Source organism: Rhipicephalus microplus, chromosome 10 (genome assembly GCF_043290135.1).
Source record: "Rhipicephalus microplus isolate Deutch F79 chromosome 10, USDA_Rmic, whole genome shotgun sequence".
Taxonomy (NCBI): Eukaryota; Metazoa; Arthropoda; class Arachnida; order Ixodida; family Ixodidae; genus Rhipicephalus; species Rhipicephalus microplus.
Window position 1 is genome coordinate 51,816,413 of NC_134709.1, and position 24,508 is coordinate 51,840,920.

At 47.4% G+C, this 24,508-nt stretch overlaps 1 protein-coding gene across 1 annotated transcript in view; it reads left to right on the plus strand.

The window, feature by feature from the left end:
* The window catches only part of brm (ATP-dependent helicase brm), an 86,339-nt gene that overhangs the window by 14,502 nt on the left and 47,329 nt on the right, over nt 1–24,508 (plus strand). Inside the window, exons 7-11 of the mRNA XM_075875645.1 lie at nt 12,194–13,018; nt 15,391–15,521; nt 17,227–17,293; nt 23,049–23,161; nt 23,497–23,719. Coding sequence (XP_075731760.1) covers nt 12,194–13,018; nt 15,391–15,521; nt 17,227–17,293; nt 23,049–23,161; nt 23,497–23,719 — 1,359 coding nt within the window. The remainder of the gene's footprint in view (nt 1–12,193; nt 13,019–15,390; nt 15,522–17,226; nt 17,294–23,048; nt 23,162–23,496; nt 23,720–24,508) is intronic.

Sequence of the window (24,508 nt, forward strand, 5' to 3'; positions counted from 1 at the left end):
TGCGCATGCCTGGGAAGAAAACGAAGATGGGTGAACAGGCTGGCTGCCCGAAGCTGGAGGAAGAAAGAAGACGACGACACTGCGATCCTGTTGGCCGCTCCGGCGCTTCTCTTTGCGACCAAAATAAACGGCCCTCTTCAGCCGTATACGTCCTGGTCCTCCTTGTGCGTAACAAATTGGTGGAGGTGCTGGGTAAGACAAATCCAACGACGGGACCTTCACTTCCAGGACTTCGTCGCAGCCGCCGCCTTGCCGGACTTCCGCCTGCGCCGGTCGTAATGGCCCAAGATCAGTCATCTAACGCTTCAAGGCCAACTACAGTGGGTTCCGTGCCCTACTACCGAGCCCCACCAACCTTCGGAGGAAAATCGGGAGAAGATGTCGATGCGTGGCTCGTCCAGTACAAGCGAGTCAGCAAGTCCAACGGCTGGGACGCCGCCGCCCAGCTCAGTAATGTGGTCTTCTGCCTTATGGATACTGCGCTTGTGTGGTACGACAATCACGAGGACACACTGATGACGTGGGACGTTTTTGTTGCGGAGCTGAAAGCGTGTTTCGGCGACTCGAGCATCAAAAGGAAGCGGGCTGAGCAGACATTGTATCAACGCGCGCAGCTACCAGGTGAGACATGTACCACGTATATAGAGGATGTGCTGAAGCTCTGCAAGGTGGTTAATGATCAGATGTCAGAAGAAGACAAAGTAGGACATTTGCTGAAAGGCATAGCCGAAGATGTCTATAATTTTCTCATCGGAAAAGAGCACCTGAGCTCGATGTCCGACGTGATTCGGCATTGCCGAACTTTCGAACAGCTGAAAATGCGCAGGATTGCTCCAAAGTTCGGCTGGCTCACAAATGTTACAACGGTTGCCAGCATCGACACGAGGTCCTGCCCAGACCTGTCCTCGACGATTGGACAGAACTTTTTCGCTATAGAGAACAGACACACCCAGCAGTTGATCACCATTCTATAAACGACCAACATTCGGTATATGTGCCACCTGAGGCTGTGCCTGCGCCGCCGCCTTCTATGACCCCTTGGCAATCGATGGTCAGTGCAGCAGCTGTTGAGTACAGTGCACCCCCACAACCAAGGAGAGCACCACGCTTGCCAGCTCCTCGCCATGACCGGCGCCCTCAGCGTCCGCCTTCTTCGCGATGCCCGGTCTATCCTTATGATATACGGGACGAACCAAACCACTACGCCAGGGAAGACGATGTTCGATTCATTGACGCACAAACAGAATTTTGACCTCTCATGGTTTGCTACTCCTGTGGTGTTCCAGGACATATTTCGCGATTTTGCAACCGTTGACGTGTAGCCCCACGGTATGGCCACCCACCATACTTTGCACGGCCTTCCGAACGACTTTGCAACGACCCGCGAGCAACGTACTATGGCCCACCACAACACTTCACACGATCGTCTGATCGACCGCACGACGACCCTAGGGCAGCACACCTGCTGCCTCGTGAAGACTACTGGACACGCAGCTTCAGGAACCACTCCACTACATCTGACAGGAGCTTGACGCCTCCACCGCCTCGTGTTCCCCGTTCTCCTTCACCACGACGTCGCAACACGTCTCCTTTGCCACATAGCAAGCGCGGACGATGAAGGTGAGGTCGCCGGAGACGTGCTAATATCAGAAATACCTCCTGTGTTGATGCTCAAGAACAAAGTACGTGTTTTTGTTGACGATGTGCCTGTGATGGCTTTGGTGGATACGGGGGCAACCATTTCGGTCATGAGTGCAGGTTTTAAAGATACCTTGGGGCAGAAGGTTTTATTTAAGTGGAATCAAGCTTCGAAGTTTTGCGGAGTGAGTGGTGAGGCAGTGTATCCTGTTGGTGTGTGTCAAGCTGACGTGTTTCTCGGAGGCCGCGTTATCCCAACGGAGTTCGTGATTATGCCGCAGGCGACACATGATGTTATTTTGGGTATGGACTGTTTGAGGGAGTGTGGTGCGACTGTCGACTGCCGCACAAGGACAATAGTCTAGAGTGATCACGTTCCGCCAGCACTCTTGGAAAACCCTGTGGATGGTGAGACGGCATTGTGTGTCTGTGGCGACACTATCATACCACCATTATCAACCGTTCGTGTACCTGTTAGTTGCAGCGACAGCTATTCCGCCAACTTTGATGCCAACGTAGAACCACTGTACATCAACTGCATAAAAAAGAATGTGTTGATCCCACATTGTGTGGTGTCGATCAGACGTGGACGTGCTGGTTTATGGACTGTCAATTGCTCTACAGAACCCGTGATGTTACCAGATGGTCTAAAGTTAGCCGTCATCAGTGGACAACACGAGGCCTTACTGGTGACCGAGCTTAGAGATGCACCGGAAGAGCATCGTAGTCACAGTTTTGAAACGGCTCATCTGTCAATGGTGAATAAGTCGCTGAGCACAAGTGAACGCCGAACATTGGTCAATGTACTTTCGAAGCACGTCTCTGCATTCGACTTTGCGCAGAAAGACAAAGCACCCCTAATCCCTGCTTCTCGGACATGTCACACTATCAACACGAGTTTGGCCAATCCGATTAGACAAAAGCCATACCGTGTTTTGCCATCCAAGTGGCAGATTATTAATGAGCAGGTGAACGAAATGATTGAAAACGGTATCATTCAAGAGTCGGTAAGTCCATGGGCAGCTCCAGTAATTCTCGTTAAAAAGAAAGACGGATCCTGGAGATTTTGCGTCGATTATCTCCGATTGAATGCTGTAACAAAAAAAGACGTGTACCCTTTTCCACGTATTGATGATGCCATAGACTGTCTGCATTCAGCCTCTTACTTTTCCTCTGTAGACTTAAGATAGGGATACTGGCAAATTCCCATGCATCCTGAAGATAAAGAAAAGACAGCTTTTGTAACCCCTGACGGCCTTTTTGAATTCAACGTGATGCCATTTGGACTGTGCAACGCGCCGGCGACGTTTGAGCGATTTATGGACACTGTTCTTCGTGGCTTGAAGTGGAGCACTTGCATGTGCTGTCTCGACGACGTCGTCATCTTTGGCTGCACCTTCAGCGAACACAATTCACGTCTGGATACTGTACTGACTTGCATAAGAAACGCTGGCCTTGTTCTTAACTCAAATAAATGCCACTTCGGAGACCGACAAACCCTTGTTCTCGGACACCTAGTCGATCAGGAGGGCATCCGTCCAGATCCCCAGAAGACAGCAGCCGTTGAAACGTTCAATGTGCCGCGCTCTGTGAAGGAGCTCCGCAGTTTTTTTGGGCTTTGCTCCTATTTTCGCCGGTTTGTACCTAAATTTGCCGATGTCGCGTATCCGCTGACATGTTTGCTACGGAAGAATACTCCCTTCGAGTGGACTCCGGAGTGCAACTCCTCTTTTCGTCAACTGAAGTTCCTCCTGACGTCGCGGCCTGTTCTTCAACACTTCAACCCATCAGCTCCAACCGAACTGCACACGAATGCCAGCGGCATAGGAATTGGTGCCGTCCTAGTTCAACGCTATGGTAACTGCGAGCACGTGATTGCATACGCAAGTCGCTCCTTGAGTAGGCCCGAGCAGAATTACACTGTCACAGAACAAGAATGCCTCGCGGTAGTATTTGCAATTCAGCGGTTTCGGTCTTACCTATATGGACGCCCTTTTACAGTCGTCACCGACCTTCACTTATTGTGTTGGCTCGTCAACCTTCGAAATCCTTGCGGCCGTCTAGCGCGCTGGGCACTTCGGCTCCAAGAGTATAACTTCATAGTCTCGTACAAAAGTGGTCGACGACACGCCGACGCAGATTGCCTTTCGCGCATGCCACTGAGCACTACAGAGTGTGACGCCGATGACCTCGATCACCTCGTAGCTTCTGTGTCACCAAAGTTTCCCGACCTCAGTACTTTCAAAGATGAACAGCGAAAGGACACCAGGCTATCATCGCTTTGCACAGCTCCTACGGCATGCCATTTCTGTGTTCGCAACGGACTCCTATATAAAAAGAACTTTTCCAGCACTGGCGCACGTTTCCTCCTGGTAGTGCCAGAAAACCTTCGGACAGCGATTTTAGGTGCTATGCACGACGATCCTACGTCCGGACATTTAGGTTCTGCGCGGACGCTTTACCGTGCTAAGGAACGCTTTTATTGGCCAGGAATGCGACAGTCAGTCGAGGCGTATGTGGCCAGCTGCACACAGTGTCAACGCCACAAACGCCCATCTACTGCTCCGGCTGGTCTTCTACAGCCCTTGCCACCTCCAAGCGCACCTTTCCAACAGGTGGGCATTGACCTCGTGGGCCCTTTTCCAAAGTCGGCTAAGGGCGATCGCTGGATAATTGTATGTGTCGATTACCTCACGCGCTACTGCGAGACGGCGGCCATACCAACCACAACTGCCAGCGACGTCTCTGTGTTCCCTGCTGCAGCACGTTATCCTCCGACATGGCCCACCTCACGTGATCATCAGTGATCGTGGGCGACAATTTACGGCAGATATAGTAGAAGAGCTGCTTCGATTGAGTGAGTCCCGCCTTCGTCACTCGTCGCCATACCATCCGCAAACAAATGGGCTCACGGAGCGCACCAACCGAACAATTGTAAACATGCTCTCTATGTATGTGGCATCCGACCACAAGAACTGGGACGACGTGCTACCATTTATAACGTACGCGTTCAACACCGCTAAGCACGAGACAACAGGCTATAGCCCCTTTTTCTTGATGTACGCACGACCGCCACGGCACACACTCGAGACAGTTTTGCCATTCTCGGCGCACGAGAACCTCTCAGTCACCGAAATCCTCTGCCTTGCAGAAGAGGCGCGTCGTATTGCTCGTCTACGCACTTTGGCATCACAGGAAAAATCGAAGGTACGCTATGACGTCCGCCACCGGCCTGTAACTTACCATCCAGGCGACTTAGTGTGGCTGTGGACTCCGGTACGAAGACGCGGGTTATGCCAAAAGTTCTTGGCCACATACGACGAACCGTTTGTTGTTCTCGACAAAATCATGGAAGTCACATACACAATAACTCGCCTCACGAGAAGTGGTAGAAGAGCCGCTAAAACCCAAGCAATCCATGTCGTTCGACTGAAGTTGTACACACCAAGGTGAATCAGTTACCTCGCCCGGCGGGCTTCGTCTGCGAGGGGAGGAATGTTACACATGCCTGGGAAGAAAACGAAGATGGGTGAATATGCTGGCTGCCCGAAGCTGGAGGAACAAAGAAGACGACGACACTGCGATCATCAACCTGTTGGCCGCTCCGGCGCTTCTCTTCGCGACCAAAACAAACGGCCCCCTTCAGCCGTATACGTCCTGGTCCTCCTTGTGCGTAACAATATGCAGCCAGAGCAGACATTCAGTTCAGTTCAGTTTATTCAGTTTATTCATTCATTCAAAATACAAAATTCGTAGAATGTAGTATGCAGACGAGGGTCCCAAAGTCAAGCGACTGCAGTGGGACCCTCGGTTAACAAAACAATAAAATTATTAATTATAACAGCACATAAAATACGCAACACATGTGAAAAGTAAACAGTGAACTTACATAAAGTAACATCAAGGAAACAAAAAAGGCAGTCAGAATGCGACACAAAAACAATAGTAATAAGTTATACATTAACATTCAAAGGAGAGAGCTGTCACGGGGGTAAGTGAAGCAAAGAGCATCTTATTGTATTGCTTTGCAGTAATGAAGACGGCTCAGAAAAGCTTCCTGCCCTCGTGATCGGCAAGTTTGCGAAGCCGCGATGCTTCAAGAATTTGAAAAGGCTGCCGTGCCAGTACATGTTCAACCGGAAAGCCTGGATGATGGCTGCTATGTTTTCAACATATCTGCAGCAGCTGGACTCAAAAATTGGGGCTAAAAACAGATTCTTCTTCTGCTTGACAATGCGCCATGCAATCCATTAGATACGTCGCATTTGAGAAATGTGAAAGTTACATTTCTGCCCCCCAACTGCACTAGCCAGCTGCAGCCACTTGACGCCGGCGTCATCAAGTGCATGAAGCAGAAATATCGGAAGTTTCTGGTGCAGCGTCGACTGGCAGGCATGGAACGCAAGCAGTTGGATAAGAAGCTTTCTGTGCTTGATGCAATGCACTACATTGCTAGTGCATGGGACGCAACCACGCCAGAAACCATTGTCAACTGCTTCAGGCACTGCGGCTTCAATAGAAGTGGTGCTTGTTCTACCAGTGAAGCTGCAGTGCCTGTTGACAACGAACCAGAGTTCGGCAACCTGGAGCTGCCTGGATCCTTCGGGGACTATGTTGGTGCCGACGACGATGTTGCAGTGTGCAGTGCAGTGTCCCTGGATGACATTAGCGAAACTGTGCGTCTTGACACTGCGGGAACTTCCGACGAGAAAGAGATGGATGACACTGCAGAGGCTAGTGCGTTCGTTCGGACGTACGTGGACATGTTGTGCTACGTCGACAACATTCGGCGGTTTGCTTGCGCACGCGACGAGATCGGCGACTTGTTGCCAGATGTCGCAGCTCTCGAAAGAAAGCTGATGCATCGTGGCTGGGCAAACTCGCAGAAAAAAAAATCTCAGATTTTTTTAAAAGGTGAGAATAAAGATTTGTTCACACCTCCGATAAAATGCGTGCTTGTCATTTTTTCAAGTAATTTAATCTACCTTCATCGGAGCCGCGTAGATTTGTGCCGCGGACTTTCTTACGTATTATGTAACAACTGTTGTGGGGCAACAACGACCATCAGTGCCTATATTCCTGGTTTTTCGATTATGCGACGCCCGGATTATACGACGATATTGCGTGGTCCCCTGAAAGTCGTATAATCGAAGTTCCATTGTACTTCTTAACCGAAATAGCGCCAGTTCGCTCACTTACCTGTCAAAAAAAAAAAAAAAATACCTTCAGGGAGTGTGATGAAAGAACAAAAAATAGGCAGTAATTTATTAACTTCGCGTGACAGTCTGTAATCTTCATTTGATGACGCGGCGGCCTAGCAGCAACGACAGCGGCCTCAAACTCACTTATGCTGTGAGCCAGCTTTTCCGCCAGCCCCCTCTTCTCGGCAAATACTCGCATGACGCTGACGCAATGCACAGCTTCGGCCACTGTCGGACCTGGATCACCCACCTGTGTTGTCGCTTTCCATGTCGTCCTCATCACTATCATTTGGCGACACTTCGACCACCGAGGCAACAATCGCTTCGTCGGACATGTCCGGAGATGTCTGCACATCGCTGTCTGCGCCTCTGAAGTCGGGTAAGGAATGGCTTCCGTAACACCCTGCCGCTCCAGCACTTCAGCTAGCAGAGTTTTGCAAGCTTCGTCTACGATGTCCAAAGTTTGGTCGATGGTGTCATTGGCGTCATCTGCGTCGCTTGTACACACACTGAAGCCAGCATGCTTGAATCAATTTTGAACTGTCGTTGCTTCAACCTGCCGCCACGAGTATTCGAGCAGGTGAATCGCGCCAATCAGGTCGATGGAGAATAATTTGCCACATTCAATCGCGAGAAGAAATCTGCGCAGCAGATTCTTCTTGTAGAGCTGTTTTACAGCTAGAATGATGCCTTGGTTTAAGGGCTGGGCAATCGCTGTTGTGTTTGGTAGTAGAAACGCCAACTTCACAGCCGTCAGGTTGTCCAGGGCGACGTGCGCCGAAACGTTGTCTAAAACAATAACAACTCTTCTGTTCTTAGCCGCAAAACGACGATCGATGAGGCGCACGTACTCCTCAAAGAGTTTTGCCGTCATCCATGCATTGGTGTTGCTGCGATAGATGACCCCTGATGGCAACCGGGCGCCTTTCAAACATCTAGGCTTCGCCGACTTTCCAATCACGAGGAGCGGAGTTCGGCATGACGCAAGTACGAAGCAGCACAAGCACACATACACAACACGTGAAAAATGACGCGAGAGCTGTACGGCATGGGTCAACCAGAGAACACCTATGCACGGCGCTAAAGGAACAGAGAAAGCAAAGCAAGCGCACACTGTGTTTGTGTGTTTGTGCAAAGCGCCATCGCGTGGACAGCACCAGAAGCCTAGCCGGCCGAGTGCTTCTTGTTGCAGAAAAATCCAAGAGATGGCGCTCACCAACACAGCCGCCATCATCAACACAAACAAGCGAGGCGTGCTTCAATCTCTGGGGCTTGCTGTTCTGACAGGACGCCCAGTGGGGGACGACATGTCGCGGCGAGTGCGCAACGAAAATTGGAAAAACTACTTATTAACCGATACATACGCGATAAGCTGGTACGGCTTATGCAGATACAAAATGCAATATGTTCAATGGTCGCCGAGTCGGGGATTTGACTTCACTACTTTTAAAACGAAACTACTGTTTACGCGGGTACGGTTTAATGAGGTTTCTATCTGTATAGTGTGGGGGGCATTAACTTTGATGGGCAAGTGAAATAGTTCTTGTAAATGGACAGAATGAGAAAAAGATAAAAATAGACGGACACAGAGTAGATATTGAAAAAGGAGAAAGCGAGCATAGATATTAGGCTTGTGCAAATAGTGAATTTTAGTTTCGAAGTGAATTCAAAACGAATAATGATTTTGGTCTAATAATTTCGAATCGAATTTCAATATTATATACCGTATTTTCTCTATCCTAAGCATCCCCTTTTTTTCACGATTGGGATATTAAAAGTGAGGGGAGTGGTTAGATTCGAAAAATCGAAAAATGACCGCACGGCCCCACCTTTTTTTGCGACAACATATCAACGAGGTTGACGCAAGAAATCGCATTTTAATTTTTAAAAAAAGAGAAAAATTGGTTCGCACCGTGAACCCACTACTTGTGTGTGAGGTATGTCACTATCACTGCTGCTCAAGTTCGTCGCACCATTCGAGCCGTCACCCTCTGTGTCCCACAGCAGATCGTCTTCAGTGCCGTCCTAGTTGTTTGTGATGCAACAGTTCTTGAACGACTTCGGGACAACGCGTCGACTTTGATTTGTTTCTACGCGTCTGAAATATATGTTGCCACGGTGGATGGGGACGCTTTCTGCAATTTTCCCGTCGGCGTTTTTTTTTTTTTTTTTTTTTTTTTTTTTTTTTTTTGGCGGGGTTTTGGATCTACTCTTCGTACCCCTGTCGAACGAGGGCCTTGAACGGCTTGTCTACCGAGACATCCAGGGGTTGCAGCACCAAGTCGCAGTTGCTCTTTAGCAGCCTGGTCTTCACACCCGGTGTGAGGAGGCTGCGAAGTTCATCTAGGACAAGCATCAACCACGTATCTGAAGCTCCCCCAAGCAGTGCCCCAAGGTGCCGCTGCACACAACCCGGATCCAATCTTCCATTAGTTCGGCTGTCATCCATCCTTTCTCATGGACTCTGACGATGACATCCTTCGGGAAAACACTCATTTCTGGGCATGATTTTCCTCTTCAGAATTATGTAGGGCGGAAGCTTGCGGCCGTCAGCTCTAATGGACAGCATGACTGTGACACGCTGCTTCTCATACCTTGTTGTCTTAAGGGGGTACGTGGCAATGGGAATTGTAAATTTAGTCTAAATGTTCAGTTTTTCAATTAATTTTTTTTCTGCAATCCTGAGGCCCTGTTTTACATCATAGTGGAATTTTAGATCAAAATAAGTAGTAGAAGTTGAGAAACAAGCCTTTTACTGGTGGGTTGTCATCAAAAGCTATGTGAAAATTGGGCTTATCAAAATGCAAATTTGCAGCTTTCCCTTGGCGAAATGCCACCATATTGGCATCATCATAAAGAGGACCGATTGGAGCTCAAGATAGCCACAGAGATGCATTTCTCCAATAAAAAATAAAGCCAGCTTTTTTGCGAGTTCTGTTTTATCAGCTTCCAGCTCCAATTTTTTTTAGCTCCGTTTTTTCAGCTTTCATTTTTTGAGCAGTTGCTGTCAGTCATTCCTGTGCCATTTTACAACAAATTAAGCTATAGCCATTCTGTTTCCTGCACTTGGATTCTGAGACATTTGTGAGCGCCGTAAAGCTGTCCATATTTGTGTGCACATCATACAGACTTTTGTAATTGGCTTTTTGTAAACGTTGTTGGTAAGACAATATGTCCAGAACGTTTCAAAAAAAATTTTGTGTGCTTACTTAAATATTAAAAATAAACCAATAAAATTACGGCACAAAATTAAGCCTTGTAAATATCCTTATGCAAAAATTTTGACGAACTTCGAGCTCGAGTTCGAGTGAGTCCTAAGCACAAAATTTATTTTATGAGTCTCGGTGAGCTCCACCTTTATTTGCTGAACCTTGTAAATAGAACTCCTGCTAAATTAAATACGTTTTCCAGTTCCTTTCAGGTTTCGTTGATCGATTGTCTACTGTATACCTACTTATTTATTATATCATGATTCAACTGTAGTTTTTCCTCTTTGTAGCGAGGTTAGTCTTTGAAATTATCGTTGATGATTGATTTGTAGAGTTTAACGTCCCAAAACCACCATATGATCATGAAAGAGGCCGTAGTGGAGGGCTCCAGAAATTTAGACCACCTGGGGTTACTTAACGTGTGCCCAAATGTGATTGAAATTATTATTAATGAAGATCACGTGGTCAGCAAGCTCAAATGTTTATTTAACTACCGTTTTGAAATCACAAGCAGCACATTCACATGATTTAACAAAGGACTGCATTGCAAACGGATAAAACGCGCAGAAGTACTGGAAGCACATTTCCGCTCGGCTTACTGTTCCTCTCACGAAACGCTTGAGAGCCCTTCGTCTTCCATTCAACTTCGCATGCCACGGCGGAGTGCTTGAGAAGCAGGGGTCTTGCCTTATCTGCATGTCAGATACAAGATAGGCCTAAGATTAGCAGAGTCCTTGTCGAACCATTCAGTGGATCTTATCGTCACTTTGGTAGGATGCCATAGTAGTGAGGGCCCTCCAGCAGGAATGCACACAACACAGGCTTCAATCCTTGTGCCGTATACTTGTGCACCTTTAAGCAGTTACTCCGTGCACCGTTGGTTGAAAAGGTTTGTATGGGAGCATCCTACTGTTACGGTAGCCTCCTCTCACTGGTGTCTTGGCCTCTGCGTTCTACTTTCTGTCGATCTTTTATCTTATTAGCTTATCAGAAAGTGACCTCCCACGTTTGTATAGACTGACCTTACCCTTCAGCTTGTCACTGATGGCCCTTTACGTTGTCTTCTTGCTCATTTAGTTCATATGAGAACATGTCAGTGTTCTGTCATTTCATGCCCATTTCACTTTTTTTTTCCCCTAAACTTTGTGGAATTCACTGCCCGTCAGTGCATTCGCGTCATGGTGTCTGCATGTTCATTTCGCACTTTATATGTGTGTGAAAAAAAATGTGCAGGGGCCTTTCTTGGGAGGATATTTCTTTTTTAGCTTTGTTCGTTTCTTGCCATTTTTTATGCCATTTTTTAGGGGCTGGCAATGATGACAGGATGTGAGTGATAAAAAAAAAAGACTAGGTAAAAATTATCAGTGATAAAAATACGCTTTTACAGTGCACAGCAGTACATTGCTACAGTAGTTGCTACATAGGTGGCAGTGGAGGGAAGGAACAGTGTGACAGCATTGTTTCTATTTATCTGTTCTGCTGAAGAGTGATAGGGAGTGCAGTTGTCTTGCTACATTATCAAGCTTCGTTCTGATCATGTGCTTTTATGGATGCTGTCAGATTTGATTACAGCATCATACAGCATTTTTCTTCTTGGGAGCTTTGATTGGTCAGAAAGGCAGCTCTATCCACCCATCGACTCGTAGCTTAAGCGTGATTTAGTGTATCTAGGCATTTCATAGCATGCTTGATAGCACTCCAAGCATCAATTCAAATTATCTTTGCCTCTAAAATTATTTGATATTACACAGCAGTATAAAAGTTTATCGAAATGTGACTGTGTCTGTTTTGAAAGGGTATCAGTCAATAAAGATTGACTCATTAGGAAGGATCGGGATCTACTCGCACATACACATGTTCTTGCTTAGCAAAACTAGAAACGGGACCCCTGTTAGGCATGACCACATGTTTAGTAGATGTGCAAAAACATTCTTTTAATATGGCCTAGCAGCAAATTGTTAGTAGTAATTGACTGTGCCTGCATTTTAGAGGGACAGGACATTAGTTGATAAAGTGCAATTTATTAGGAAAGATTAAGAGCTACTTACACGTGTGAGAGTTCTAGAATAGTATTACTTGTTAGGCTTAGCTGCAGACGTGAGAACATTTTCTGTGAGCCCCGTCTAAGTACGTCCCCGTGCGCAGATGCAGCAGCAGAAGCAGAACCGCCTCACGCCCGTGGCCAAGCCCCAGGGCGTCGACCCCATTGAGATTCTGAAGGAGAAGGAGAACCGGCTGACAAGCCGCATTGCCCACCGCATCGAGGAGCTCTCCAAGCTGCCGGCCAACCTGCCCGAGGACCTGCGCATCAAGGCCATGATCGAGCTGCGTGCCCTGCGGCTGCTCAACTTCCAGCGGCAGCTGCGCGCCGAAGTGGTGCAGTGCATGCGGCGCGACACCACCCTCGAGACCTCGCTCAACCCCAAGCTATACAAGCGCACCAAGCGCCAGAGCCTGCGCGAGGCCCGCCTCACCGAGAAGCTTGAGAAGCAGCAGAAGCTGGAGCAGGAGCGCAAGCGGCGTCAGAAGCACCAGGAGTACCTGGCGGCCGTGCTGCAACACGGCAAAGACTTCCGCGAGTTCCACCGCGGCGTCCAGGCCAAGGTAGCCAAGGTGAACAAGGCGGTGGCCACGTACCACGCCAACACGGAGCGCGAGCAGAAAAAGGAGCAGGAGCGCGTCGAAAAAGAGCGCATGCGGCGGCTCATGGCCGAGGACGAGGAAGGGTACCGCAAGCTCATCGACCAGAAGAAGGACCGACGGCTGGCCTTTCTGCTCTCGCAGACAGACGAGTACATCCACAACCTCACCGAAATGGTGCGCCAGCACAAGGCCGAGCAGCGGCGGAAGCTGCGCGAGAAGAAGAAGAAAAAGAAGAAGAAGCAGCCGGGCCAGCAGGAGGGGGGCGCTGGAGGTGCGGCCGGTGGGGAAGGCGGCGCACCCGGGTCGTCCGACGCGCCCATGGATGCGGTGAGTACACTGATTTGGCACTTTTGCATTTGCCAACCATTTTTGTGGGGCTTTGTGACCAACCAGTTCTTCCGAGGCTAGAAATCTTATGGGAACCTCCGGGATTTGAAAATAAGCAGCAGTTTGTGAATAACGAAAATTTTAGGTACTAGTTTAATATTAGCTTTATTTGTAGCATATTCATTTAGAAAAATGTGTATTCGGATTTTTCCCAATATACAGAATAATTGAAATATTCTGAAGAGTAATGACTTTTGAATACTGCCCATTCTTATTTTTAGAGCAAAACATTGCTAACATGCATCGATTAGGTTTCGTAGCGCTTCACTGTAAGTTCACACTACCGTTTAGTGCTTAGCTGTGCTGCTTTCGTGGTTAATGGCAATGTTTTACTGTCTCTGATAAGAAATATCTTGGTGCTCTAATTCAGCCAGCCTTATGTTCCGCATGCCTGGCAGCAGGGGCGGTTTCTTTTTCTCGTTGCATTGTTCAGCAGCTCTCATATAGGGTATATTTCACGCTTTCATATCTCATTCACAGATAGAATGAAATAACCGCAAGAATGTTACTTGAGCTATGTTAAGATGCTTTGGAAAAGAAAAGGCAGTGTGCGAGTTCGCACTCAATCAGGGACAGAATCTTTTGGATTCGTCGTTACAGCAGACGATGTATGTTCACCTTGAGAACATGTGGGGTGGTTATTTTATTTTATTTTTTTGCATGATAGTCTATAATACAATCAAACCTATTATAATGGATCCAGATGTAACTAAATACCCATTGTAACAAAGTACATGAGAAACAGTCTTGCAATAGATCTCGTGTAAGGAATGAACCTTTATAACGAATTTTTGGATGTAACGAAGTTATTTTCGTGCAAGGTGCAGTTTTGTTCTAATGAAGTTTGAGAATCAAAAGACCCGCAGTGTGCTGTTTCCTAATAACAGGCCATAATTTATTTTAGAAGAATGCTACTTCTTGTTTTGCAACTTTTAACGATGTGCGGGACGATAAGGTAGGGGTTAGGTTGAGCAATGAAATTACAAAATGAGGACGTGAAAACTGAGCACAGTACATTGCGGGGTGGAGATGTTGGGAGGGGCCTTCGTGCTACAGTGGCAATGAAATGGCCAGCAGCTGATGATGATGATTACACATTGTTTTTATTTATATACATATATATGATATTCATTTTATAGCCTTGCTCATACTGGAATATTTTTGTATTAAACGCTACCTAATATAAGGATGTAACTGATGCATTCTTCTGCACTGACCTATTGAGCTGGAACTCGGAAGGTCACTAGGTGCAACAAGCAGCTGGATAGAAAACTGGTTTGTGAGCTTGGAGACAAGAATTGTTTTGTCATGAAAGAGTCAGCTTTAGGGAAAAAAATGCATTTAGCTGACATTATGGCTCGAAGAGCAAGAAAGGGAAATTCATGGTATGGATGTCTGTTGCTCTGTTTTTTTTTTTTATCTCTAACATTCACAAAGAAAAGAAAAACGCATTTGAGGGTCCCAGAGAAGTATGCTGAGCGGCAAGGTTGTAGAATTTCGCCAGCTTAAGGCGGGAGCTGGTAAGTTATCAGCCCATCCTTGGTGGGATTGAGGCAAGCTGATGGTGGTAAATGTTTTTCACAGAATCATGACATTAACATACAGTAGCCAGGAGACGTAAGCATGCCCTTTCATTATCAGTAGGCTGTACTCTGCCACAGCTATCAATAGGGAAAACATATCAGCAAGGTACTAGTGGATAACGCTTGTCAATATGCAGATCATGCTCTACTTTTGTTACATGCTCCTCTGGCAATGTATATTTGCCTAATTAATGACTTTTAACCTGATATATATATATATATATATATATATATATATATATATATATATATATATATATACCTGTAGGCTTGGGTAGGGGTCATACCTCGTAACTATTCAAGCCAGATTTTTTTTTTAGGGTGAGAGGGCACTGGTTAAAAAGAAAGGGATGAGAAATTTGTTCTGTAACTTTTGTTATTGTTTTCCCTGTATATTGAGGTTCAGATGTATGTATTGGATTTATGCATTTATGTTTGGGTGCAGATGTATGTATTGGATTTATGCATTTATGTTTGGGTGGGTGTTGTGGTTTTGAGACGTGAAACCCCAACGTTCAGTAACCACTTTGTGGCTCACATGATTCGCTAGTTTTGTTGGGGTTTATGCATTTATGTTTGGGTGGGTGTTGTGGTTTTGAGACGTGAAACCCCAACGTTCAGTAACCACTTTGTGGCTCACATGATTCGCTAGTTTTGTTGGGGTTATGATATTTTTCAGTTGTTATTTAATGTCTATGCTACTGCCCTTTTTTTTTGCCTGTTGTACAGATGGTGGATGAAAGCTCACAGCACAGTGACCTTAGGGTCAACGTCATCGAAACATCAACCGGCAAGGTCATTGAAGGCAAGGATGCTCCGCTGGCAAGCCAACTTGACGCATGGCTTGAAATGCACCCAGGGTAAGAACTGCGAATCTGAGTGTGTAGACTTGTTGTTGTACCAGTGCAGAATTAGAATTCACATCTTAAACTATGATGTCGGATTTAAAAAAAAAAATGTGGACAGGCAAGCAGTGTCCTCCGAAGTGCAAGTTGGGACTACTGTCGAAACCCGCAATAACGAAATCGCCGGGGAAACCGAAAAATTTCGTTTTCGCGAGAATTTTGTTGCCGCGAGTATGAGACCTAAAAATAGTGATACGGCCAGCAGAACAAAAATTTATTGCCAGAAGTCGGTCAATTTACTTTGCCGACTCTTGCCATTCAACAACTTTAAAGCTTTCCCTTCGCACTGGAAAAAGTGGTCCATTGCAACGTCGTCGTCATGTGCGCCAAAGAAGGAGCGAAGGGTGTCCAGCGCATTTAAAACAACCCGTGGGTTGGGTTTCTCTGTGTGCGTATCTTCTTGGTCCTCGGTGTCGTCAGCTTCGCGCACGCTTTCGATAATGGCCTCGTCGGTCACTTCCGAGTACACAACTACGTCGTCATCGGCTTGAACAAAAGCATCGACGGTGAGTTTATCTCGGATGTCGATGTCGATGGCTCGAAGTTCCCCTCAGGCGTTGGTCAGGGATAGAGGCACTGCACTGCCACCACTCTCGCCGTCAAGTGCACCTTTGTCCAAATCTTCATCTGGTGAGGCCGAAGCGCAGTCTGTGCGTGATGCTTGCACGGTAGTGGCGAAACCCGCGTGCTTGAAGCCTCAATCAGCGACGGGGATGTTGCAGCCCATGCGGCGGCCACCATCTCGAAAACACTTTTACGCAAACAGCCCCACACAACACAACTCGAGGTGCTCACGTGTGTGAGGCTACGGAAGTGACGAAATGAGGAAAGCAGTGCAGGATGGGATTGTGTCGCCCCCTAATGGGGTCGCTGCAAGGCTGCTTAACATGGTGATGATATTGTTGCCGCTCTTTTCTTTTTCCGCGATTAACGGAGAATCTGCTTTCGGCGTCAAGCTTTTCTCAGGCACCATTGTAACTTCATCTCGATTTCGCTACCAGTGCCAGTCTTCTCTTCGTCGTTTTGATTGATTCCAACTGTTGGTGTTGCTTCGGCCTGTTGAGCTCGTCCGATGGCGCCATCTGCATTCCAGCATGATCATTTGCCATAGCCAGCTGCAGTGTGGCCAAGCATGTTGCCGGACACAGACCCCATCGCCGATTTAAGTAAACAAAAATGGCGGTACCTACGCAAGCGCGGCAAAAGCAGACGTTTACAAATTTTGAGTGTGCATAACACGCATACAAGCATATTTTCGACAGTTAACCTTTGGCGGGAGGGTAAAATAAGGCCCGCACTGTGGTAGAAAATTAGTTAATGCGGGCTCGCTGTCCAAAAACATTTCGTTGCCGCGAGATACGTGATACACATGGGCTTCTATGAACGTTCGCTGGGGATCCGGAAATATTTTGTTGCCGCGGGGACTTCATACTCGCGGGGTTTGGTTATTGCGTGTTTCGACTGTAGTTTGCCCTGTTGAAGGTTTACAACCGTAACCAAATCCTGCCTGCGAGTGGCAGCAAGAGACGGCAGACCCAAGAGCATGCTGTACATCTGGGCAGTGCTGTGGTCTACTAATTGAAAGATGTGCAGCTGTCCCCTCTAGCACCCTAGTTTTATTGTGCAGTAAAATCTCTTATTTTGTGTTTCCCATTTGCAGATTTGAAGTAGCGCCAAGAGAAGCCAGCGACGACGAAGAAGAGGGCGAGACCGATGACTCCACTGAGGTACGCTGGACTTCATGTTAAGGGGGGACGTGCCTTTCGGAACGAACTTTCTTGTTTCTGGTTAGATCTTGATGAAAATTGGCACAGAGACTAAGAATGACCTCATAATGCTTCCATAAAAATTTCAAGATGATATCATGAAAATTTTCTGATAAACAAATAATTTCATTACTGGACCTCGTGGAGCGGCTGGGGAGTTTAAAAAATGACATAGAAAGTTGGTAAACACTGTGTGCAGAGGTGAATGTATGTTGTAGGGGGCTGCGTTTTCAAAATAATTTTTTTGCTACACTAAAATTTGTAGTTAATGTTTTCTCCACTGATACTTCAATGAGCACATTTGCACTACAAACAAGATACCCCAACCCCGCCGCGGTGGTCTAGTGGCTAAGGTACTCGGCTGCTGACCCACAGGTCGCGGGTTCGATTCCCGGCTGCGGCGGCTGCATTTCTGATGGAGGCGGAAATGTTAGAGGCCCGTGTACTCAGATTTGGGTGCACGTTAAAGAACCCCAGGTGGTCGAAATTTCCGGAGCCCTCCACTACGGCGTCTTTCATAATCAAATGGTGGTTTTGGGGCGTTAAACCCCACAAATCAAATCAATCAATCAAGATACCCTACCAAAAATTTTTAAAAGGCTAAATTTTAAAAATAAGAACGCAGCCCCCTGAAGCACAGTTCAAGGAGCATTACAAAAAAAAAAAACAGAATCAAAATCTGTCAAGTAGTTGCGAAGATATCTGCTCCACGAGCTGAGCAACATGCCAAAAAAACAGTATATTGAGAAAACGAGGTTCAAAGTCATGATTCACGGTTTACATGCCTAATAGGCACCAGGGTTGTAGTCCTTAGTGTCCTTTGCAGTGCGGTGTCATCCACGTCCCGTCGTACACCACCGTGACATTCTTGGTGGGTGTTCCCTCCATTTGGCTGTACACATTGCGAACGGCTGCAACAGCGTCGCAAAACACACTTGCCGCGGCTGCTGCGCCAGCAGGCTGAAATTCCCCCTTGAGATGCCTTTGAAAAGTGTTGTGGTGAATTCCCCTATGTGATACATTCATCACAGACCAAAAATCACGTGAGTGCAGCTGATCCCTTTCCAATAGTTTTTATAGCTTGCATGGCCCGAACATTTACTTCAAATGACTTACTGTTTTCTATTCGCGGCGACGACCACGCATTTTTCGCGTCCGCGCCGCAAGCAGTGCAGGTGAGCACTATCTTTACCGCTAACCCGTGCTTAGTTCCGTGCTTCATCTTGAGTCCCGGCTCTTTGCACTGCGGGCACAGGGCACTGCCAAACAGACCATTCAGGGCCGCACGTTGCACGAGGAAAAACTCATCTTCGTCTTCCGTTTAGATGTCGTTCTCGTCCCCTTGGTCCATCAGTGACATCTTGCGCTCCGTTGCAGACACTGCTCTTAGGAACTCCTGAACAGCCGCAGCGCGTTCGCGAGATGCCTCCGCTGACACGAAACGAGGCTCTAATCGGGCCCGAATCGTGCTACTGGTGGTGCTGGTAGACGGCCTCGCATCCTCGCGCGAAGTACTTGGCTGAGCATCCGCGATGTCTACATCCTCGCGCGAAGTGCTAGGCTGGGCATCCGCGATGAATACATCCTCGTGCGAAGTGCTAGGCTGGGCATCCACGATGTCTGCAGCCTGCGCGGAACAACGAACGGATGTTTCCTCAGACAGCACAAAGCACTGCTCCACAGGCATATGAGCAGTTTCATCGATGCTCGCGGACGATGCTCTGTGCGTGCTTGTGCTCGGCTGCGAGTCCTCGTCGTGCCGCACGCCGTCGTCGCTGCTCGCAGAAGTTGCCGGACTGAATTTCTTTTTCACGATCGGCGGCTTTGGCTTACGAGCACCAAATCGCTGCGCAGTCTTGCGTTTCTTCTTGAACGATCGCCGGTCCATGATCGCATGCGGGAACCGATCTCAAAACTGCAATGCGCCAAACTGGATAACAACGTTTTTCTCCTTTCACGAGCGCCGGTCTTATCGCAGCGCGATGCGATCTCGAAACCACGCCGCGACGAGTTGAAAACAAATGCAGTAAGCGGCCCGTCAGCGCGTAGAGCAGACAACCTTTGCGCCGATTGCTACAAGCGACTGCACGAAACCACGCCGCGACGAGTTGAAAACAAATGCAGTAAGCGGCCCGTCAGCGCGTAGAGCAGACGAACTTTGCGCCGATTGCTACAAGCGACCGCACGGGCGACCAATGCGGAGCCGCCGTACAGTCACGTGACGGGCGTCGCCAATCGGAAACTGTTGTGATACCTTTACACTTTGGCTTGCTGTGGGCTTGCTCTTGCCTGGTTCAGCCGGCCGAGATGGCAAATTTGAAACGGAAGAATTGCGCTATCCATAGAGACAAAGATGGCGGCTCTAGGTTGCGTGGTTGCGGAGATATCGCGGTTCGAAAAACGCCGTTTTTTCGCAATTTCCGTGAAATTCATCGCCACCCTAGCTTCGATAAAAATTTCTTACGTCATTTCTACGCTGTTTTCAGGGACGAAACTTCGAAATTAGATAGAAAAGGGGTCACAGAATGTGAAAATGAGATTTTCAGAAAATCAATTTTTTGGCCAAATTTCGCGATGCCAAAGCCGCGTCCCCCCTTGTCAGTCTCTTGGACTGTCATTTCTAATTTGGTGAGTTATTAACGTAAAATTACCAGCAGGCCCTCCTTCTCCTAAGCTTGCTGCCAAAGTACCAGAAAATAACCACCTCCATTGTTACTGATTCGCAGAAGTACCGTATTTTCCGGTGTATAACGCGCACCTTTGTATTAGACGCACCCCCCAGTTTTCGCAAGTTTTCATGCAAAAATTAATATATAAGACGCACCGGTGTATAAGACGCACCTACATTCACTCACTTTCCGCAAAGAAACTTCATAACGTGCAGTTGAGCGAGCATTGTAAAATGCCGTACTTACGTTTCTGAGCGCCAGTCCGTAAGAAAACTTATACTACACCGAACTTGTGAGAAAAAATAATGCGCACCCACTGAAACGTTCCGCACGACTGCAGGAAAACATTTTATTCCTCAAAGCCCTCAAAGTCCTCGTCCTCCGACGCGCTTTGGAATAGTTCAGCGAGCTCTGGCGGCAGTGACGCTGGGACTTCCTCTATTTCCTCTTCGGAATCGCTGCTGCTGCTGCTGTCGTCGTCGAGGCCAGGGGCTGAGGATGCTAGCAGGCCTGCCTTGCGGAACCCCGCAGTTACGGTGGCCTGTGACACCGCACACCAGGCTTCGCGCACCCACTTTGCGACCTCGCAAAACGAAGCACGCCTCATGCGTCCAGTTGCGGTATAGCTATGCTCGCCGTCGGACATCCATGACTCCCACAGGCGCCGCAGAATAGCCTTGAAACTGCGGTTCCCCGAGATGTCCAACGGCTGAAGCATTTTTGTCATCCCGCCTGGGATAACCGCAGCGGTGCAGTTTTTTGCCTTGATGCGCTTCAAAGTGAGCTCCGTTATATGCGCCCGCATGCTATCCAATACCAGGAGGCCCTTCTTCGCATGAAAGAAACCGTCCGGTCGCTTAGAAAAGCATTTTTCAAGCCACTTGCTCATCATCTCTTCGTCCATCCAGCCTTTCACGTTCGTTTCTATGACGACACCAGGCGGGAAAGACTCTTTCGGCATCGTCTTCCGCTTGAATATATTCATTGACGGAGGTTTTTGCCCGTCGGCGCAACATGCCAGCACAACCGTGAAGTGCGCTTTTTCGTGGCCGGTAGTTTTGATGGTGACAGACTTGTCACCTTTCGGTGCCACACTCCTTTCCATTGGGATGTCAAACGTAAGTGGCACCTCGTCCATGTTTATTATATGGCTGTTGCCGATGCCATCGTCTTCAATGGCTTTCTTAACGAAAGCCTGGAATCTTTCAAGCTTGTCCTTGAAATCTGCTGGCAGATTCTGGCACATGCTAGTGCGGGCCCTCATCGCCAGCGCTTTGCGGCGCATAAATCTGGAGCACCAGGACGGCCCGCCAACAAAATCAACGGCGCCCACCTCCTCAGCTAGCGCCTGCGCTTTGAGACGCAGCTGCACATCGCCCTACCTTGGGCACGCTGCTCCAGTATCCATGAGTGCAGACGTCCCTCAAGGTCTGGCCATCGTGCTTTCTTGCCGCGGTCAGCTTTCTTGTCACTCTTGATGGCCTGAAGCTTAGCAGTCGACTGTCGCCATGTGCGGACCATCTTCTCCGTGACGTCGAAATGACGGCCCGCTGCCCGGTTTCCGTAGTCCTCTGCATACTTCACAGCAGCAAGCTTAAACTTCGCCGTGTAACTTTTCCGTTTAGACGGCATACTGCAGGTGAAGGTAACAAAGGCGCGGACCAACCGAACGAATGAAGTTGCAAATGGCGACTAGTCCAACTCGCTGAACGACAGCGTAGCGGTGGTAGCGGCAGTAGCGGCCGAATCCGAACCAAACCGCCGAACCCGTCGCGCACCTATCGCCATCTTACGCCGATTTCACTCACTGAGTACAGCTCTCTATGGTACAGCCTCCGAAACTCGCGCAGCTTCAGTGAGCTGAGAACTCGCACGACGACATACTTTTTTAAATTTTTCCGTTTTATGTACTTCGGTTTTGTTTTAAAACTGTAGTACCGGCACGTTGAGTGTTCGTTATTATAATTATGATGCATAATTCGCATCGGACTGCTCTAGTGGTTTAAAAAGAAAGACTAATGAGCATCAACACGAGTTTCTCCCAAAAAACTACCCAAAAAAGTGCGTATAAGACGCACCGTTGTATAAGACGTACCTCCGAAAATTTTGAAAAAAAAACGCGTCTTATACACCGGAAAATACGGTAACTAAAGTGTTAATGACCAACATTGTGTCTGGCATGATCCCTAAGATGGGACAGTGCTAAGCTTGTGCAAATATTCAAATGCTCTGAGTATTCAAACGAATAATGTAGTATTTGAATTTGCTTCGAATCAAATTTAAAATTTTGAAAATTTTAATTATTAAAAAAAAAAATGCATATTAGTCCACATGTGTCACCTTGTAAAGGTTGTTTCACTGCAGTAAAGCGGTGCGAAGCTATAAGAACACATATGCAGGGGAAACTCGCTATGCCACGAAGCCCCACTTCGAGGTTAAATGAGGATATTGCCCTCACATCGATTCATTTTTTTAAGTTTAAAAGCTTGGTATACCTACTTATATGCTCTAAGTATAGCAAACTTTAAGTGACATATTTTACAGGCTAACGCTTGCATTCTAGCGAAAGTTGAATTATGGTACTATTCAAAGTTGTTGCCGCTTTCTTTGATGCAAAAAAATTGATATTTGCGCCGGCCTTGTCTCAATTTTTAAAAAATATTGTGCAGGTTTGGTAGGAAATGACAAACATGCTAAATTATTTTTATAATATTCGGTGTATATGTTATTCGAATTCGATTTGAAATTATTTGACCAAAATCGCTATTCCCTTCGAACCTGAAATTCACTATTCGCACAAGCCTAGACAGTGCTGAAGGCTCGCTGAAAATCCCGGAGGCCATCTTGCATTTGAGGAGGTGTTAATAACGAAATTGTATGTAGAATGTTGTGGTGCTGCTGATACTTCTGGATCACGTAAGACAGAGCCACTTCTTGGAACGTTCGCCTCCATAAGTGCCGGTGCTTTTGGGAGCTCTGGCAAAGCTGTGCCATTTCCCTTTACTCCTGCTGATCTTTCCACGTTTTCTTTTCGGTGTTTTCAACAGTCTGAGGATGAGGGTGACGACAACTCCCAGCAGCAACAGCAGCAGCAGCTGCAACAACCTGTCAGCACACCGGGCAAGGCGGAGCCGGATGACCACGTCAAGAGCGTGATTCAGTGGGTGCCTTTTTTAACCTAGACACGATCGGTGTGATAAAAGTCACGAGACAATCACCACCACATGGTAGCGTCTTGTCCATCTAGCAATTTTTTCTGAGTAGGTTAAAGATTTTACGGAAGGAATAATGTGCGAAGGGCACGAACACAAAAAGTGACATGGGCGAATGTGTTCACTTCTTGTGTTCATCTCGTTTGTACCTTATTCCTTCGGTAAAACGTGCACCAACCAGCCCAACAAGAAGTTCTACTTGGTAGTTACTGTTATCGAACCCTTTTTTGTAGCAGTGATCAAGACAACACAAAGTGTGTTAATCAACCATGTCAATACGCAGGGCCGCAGCTGCTGAGGACGACGAGTACAAGGCGGGCGGCTACCAGAACTACTACAACATAGCGCACGCCATTCGGGAGGAGGTTCGCGAGCAGGCCTCGCTCATGGTCAACGGGGTGCTGAAGGAGTACCAGGTCAAGGGGCTGGAGTGGCTCGTCTCCCTCTACAACAACAACCTCAACGGCATTTTGGCCGACGAGATGGGTCTCGGCAAGACCATTCAGGTGAGAACGCACCAACGCCTCTCTACGACCGTAACACGCTGTTTCAGCCATCTGTCGAGACTGAAGTATGCAGGCTTGTCTTATAGTCCAGATGTTTTCCTATGTACGACCTTGTAGAAACTTCTTTTAATCAATGACCAGCTGACCTGATCGGTGACCTTTTTTTTTTTTCCAGTCGCTCATCTCGCTCTTTTTCTCTGCAGGGCGATTCACTTCGAATTATTGCGGCATGAAATGCTTTATTTTATTGCTTTCCCTCAGTTGCCTGAATTTCCCACCCATATCTTAATGTTCGGCAGCGTTGGTGCTCACAACAAAAGCTCATCTTAACAGAAGGTTGCCAGTTAGGTGGTTGGTCTTCAGTGATTCTTTTTTTTTTTTTTCTATTGTGTCTGTGGGAAACCAGACAAATGTTATGGCAAACATTGTTTGGCATAACTGAGAATTCCACTCAACAAGAGTTCGTCTTAACAAAAGTTTACTGTATACACTCAAACCTCGTTATAATGAAATAATGGATATAACAAAGAAATTCTCTTGAACACTTCATTGAGAACCATGCATTTTAAACCTCATTGTAATGAAGTAAAATTGACCAGTAAATGGGTATAACGAACTAAATTCGTCTATCAAATATTCTATAAAAAAAAACGACTAGTGTGTTAAGTATATCGTTTTCTGCGGAGTTTGACACTTGTTCGGCACGGCCCTTTCAAAACTCCCGCGCCGACCTTACAGCCGCACTCTGCGTTGTGAGAGCCGTCTTCCTCTTACAGCCAGCAAAGAGGA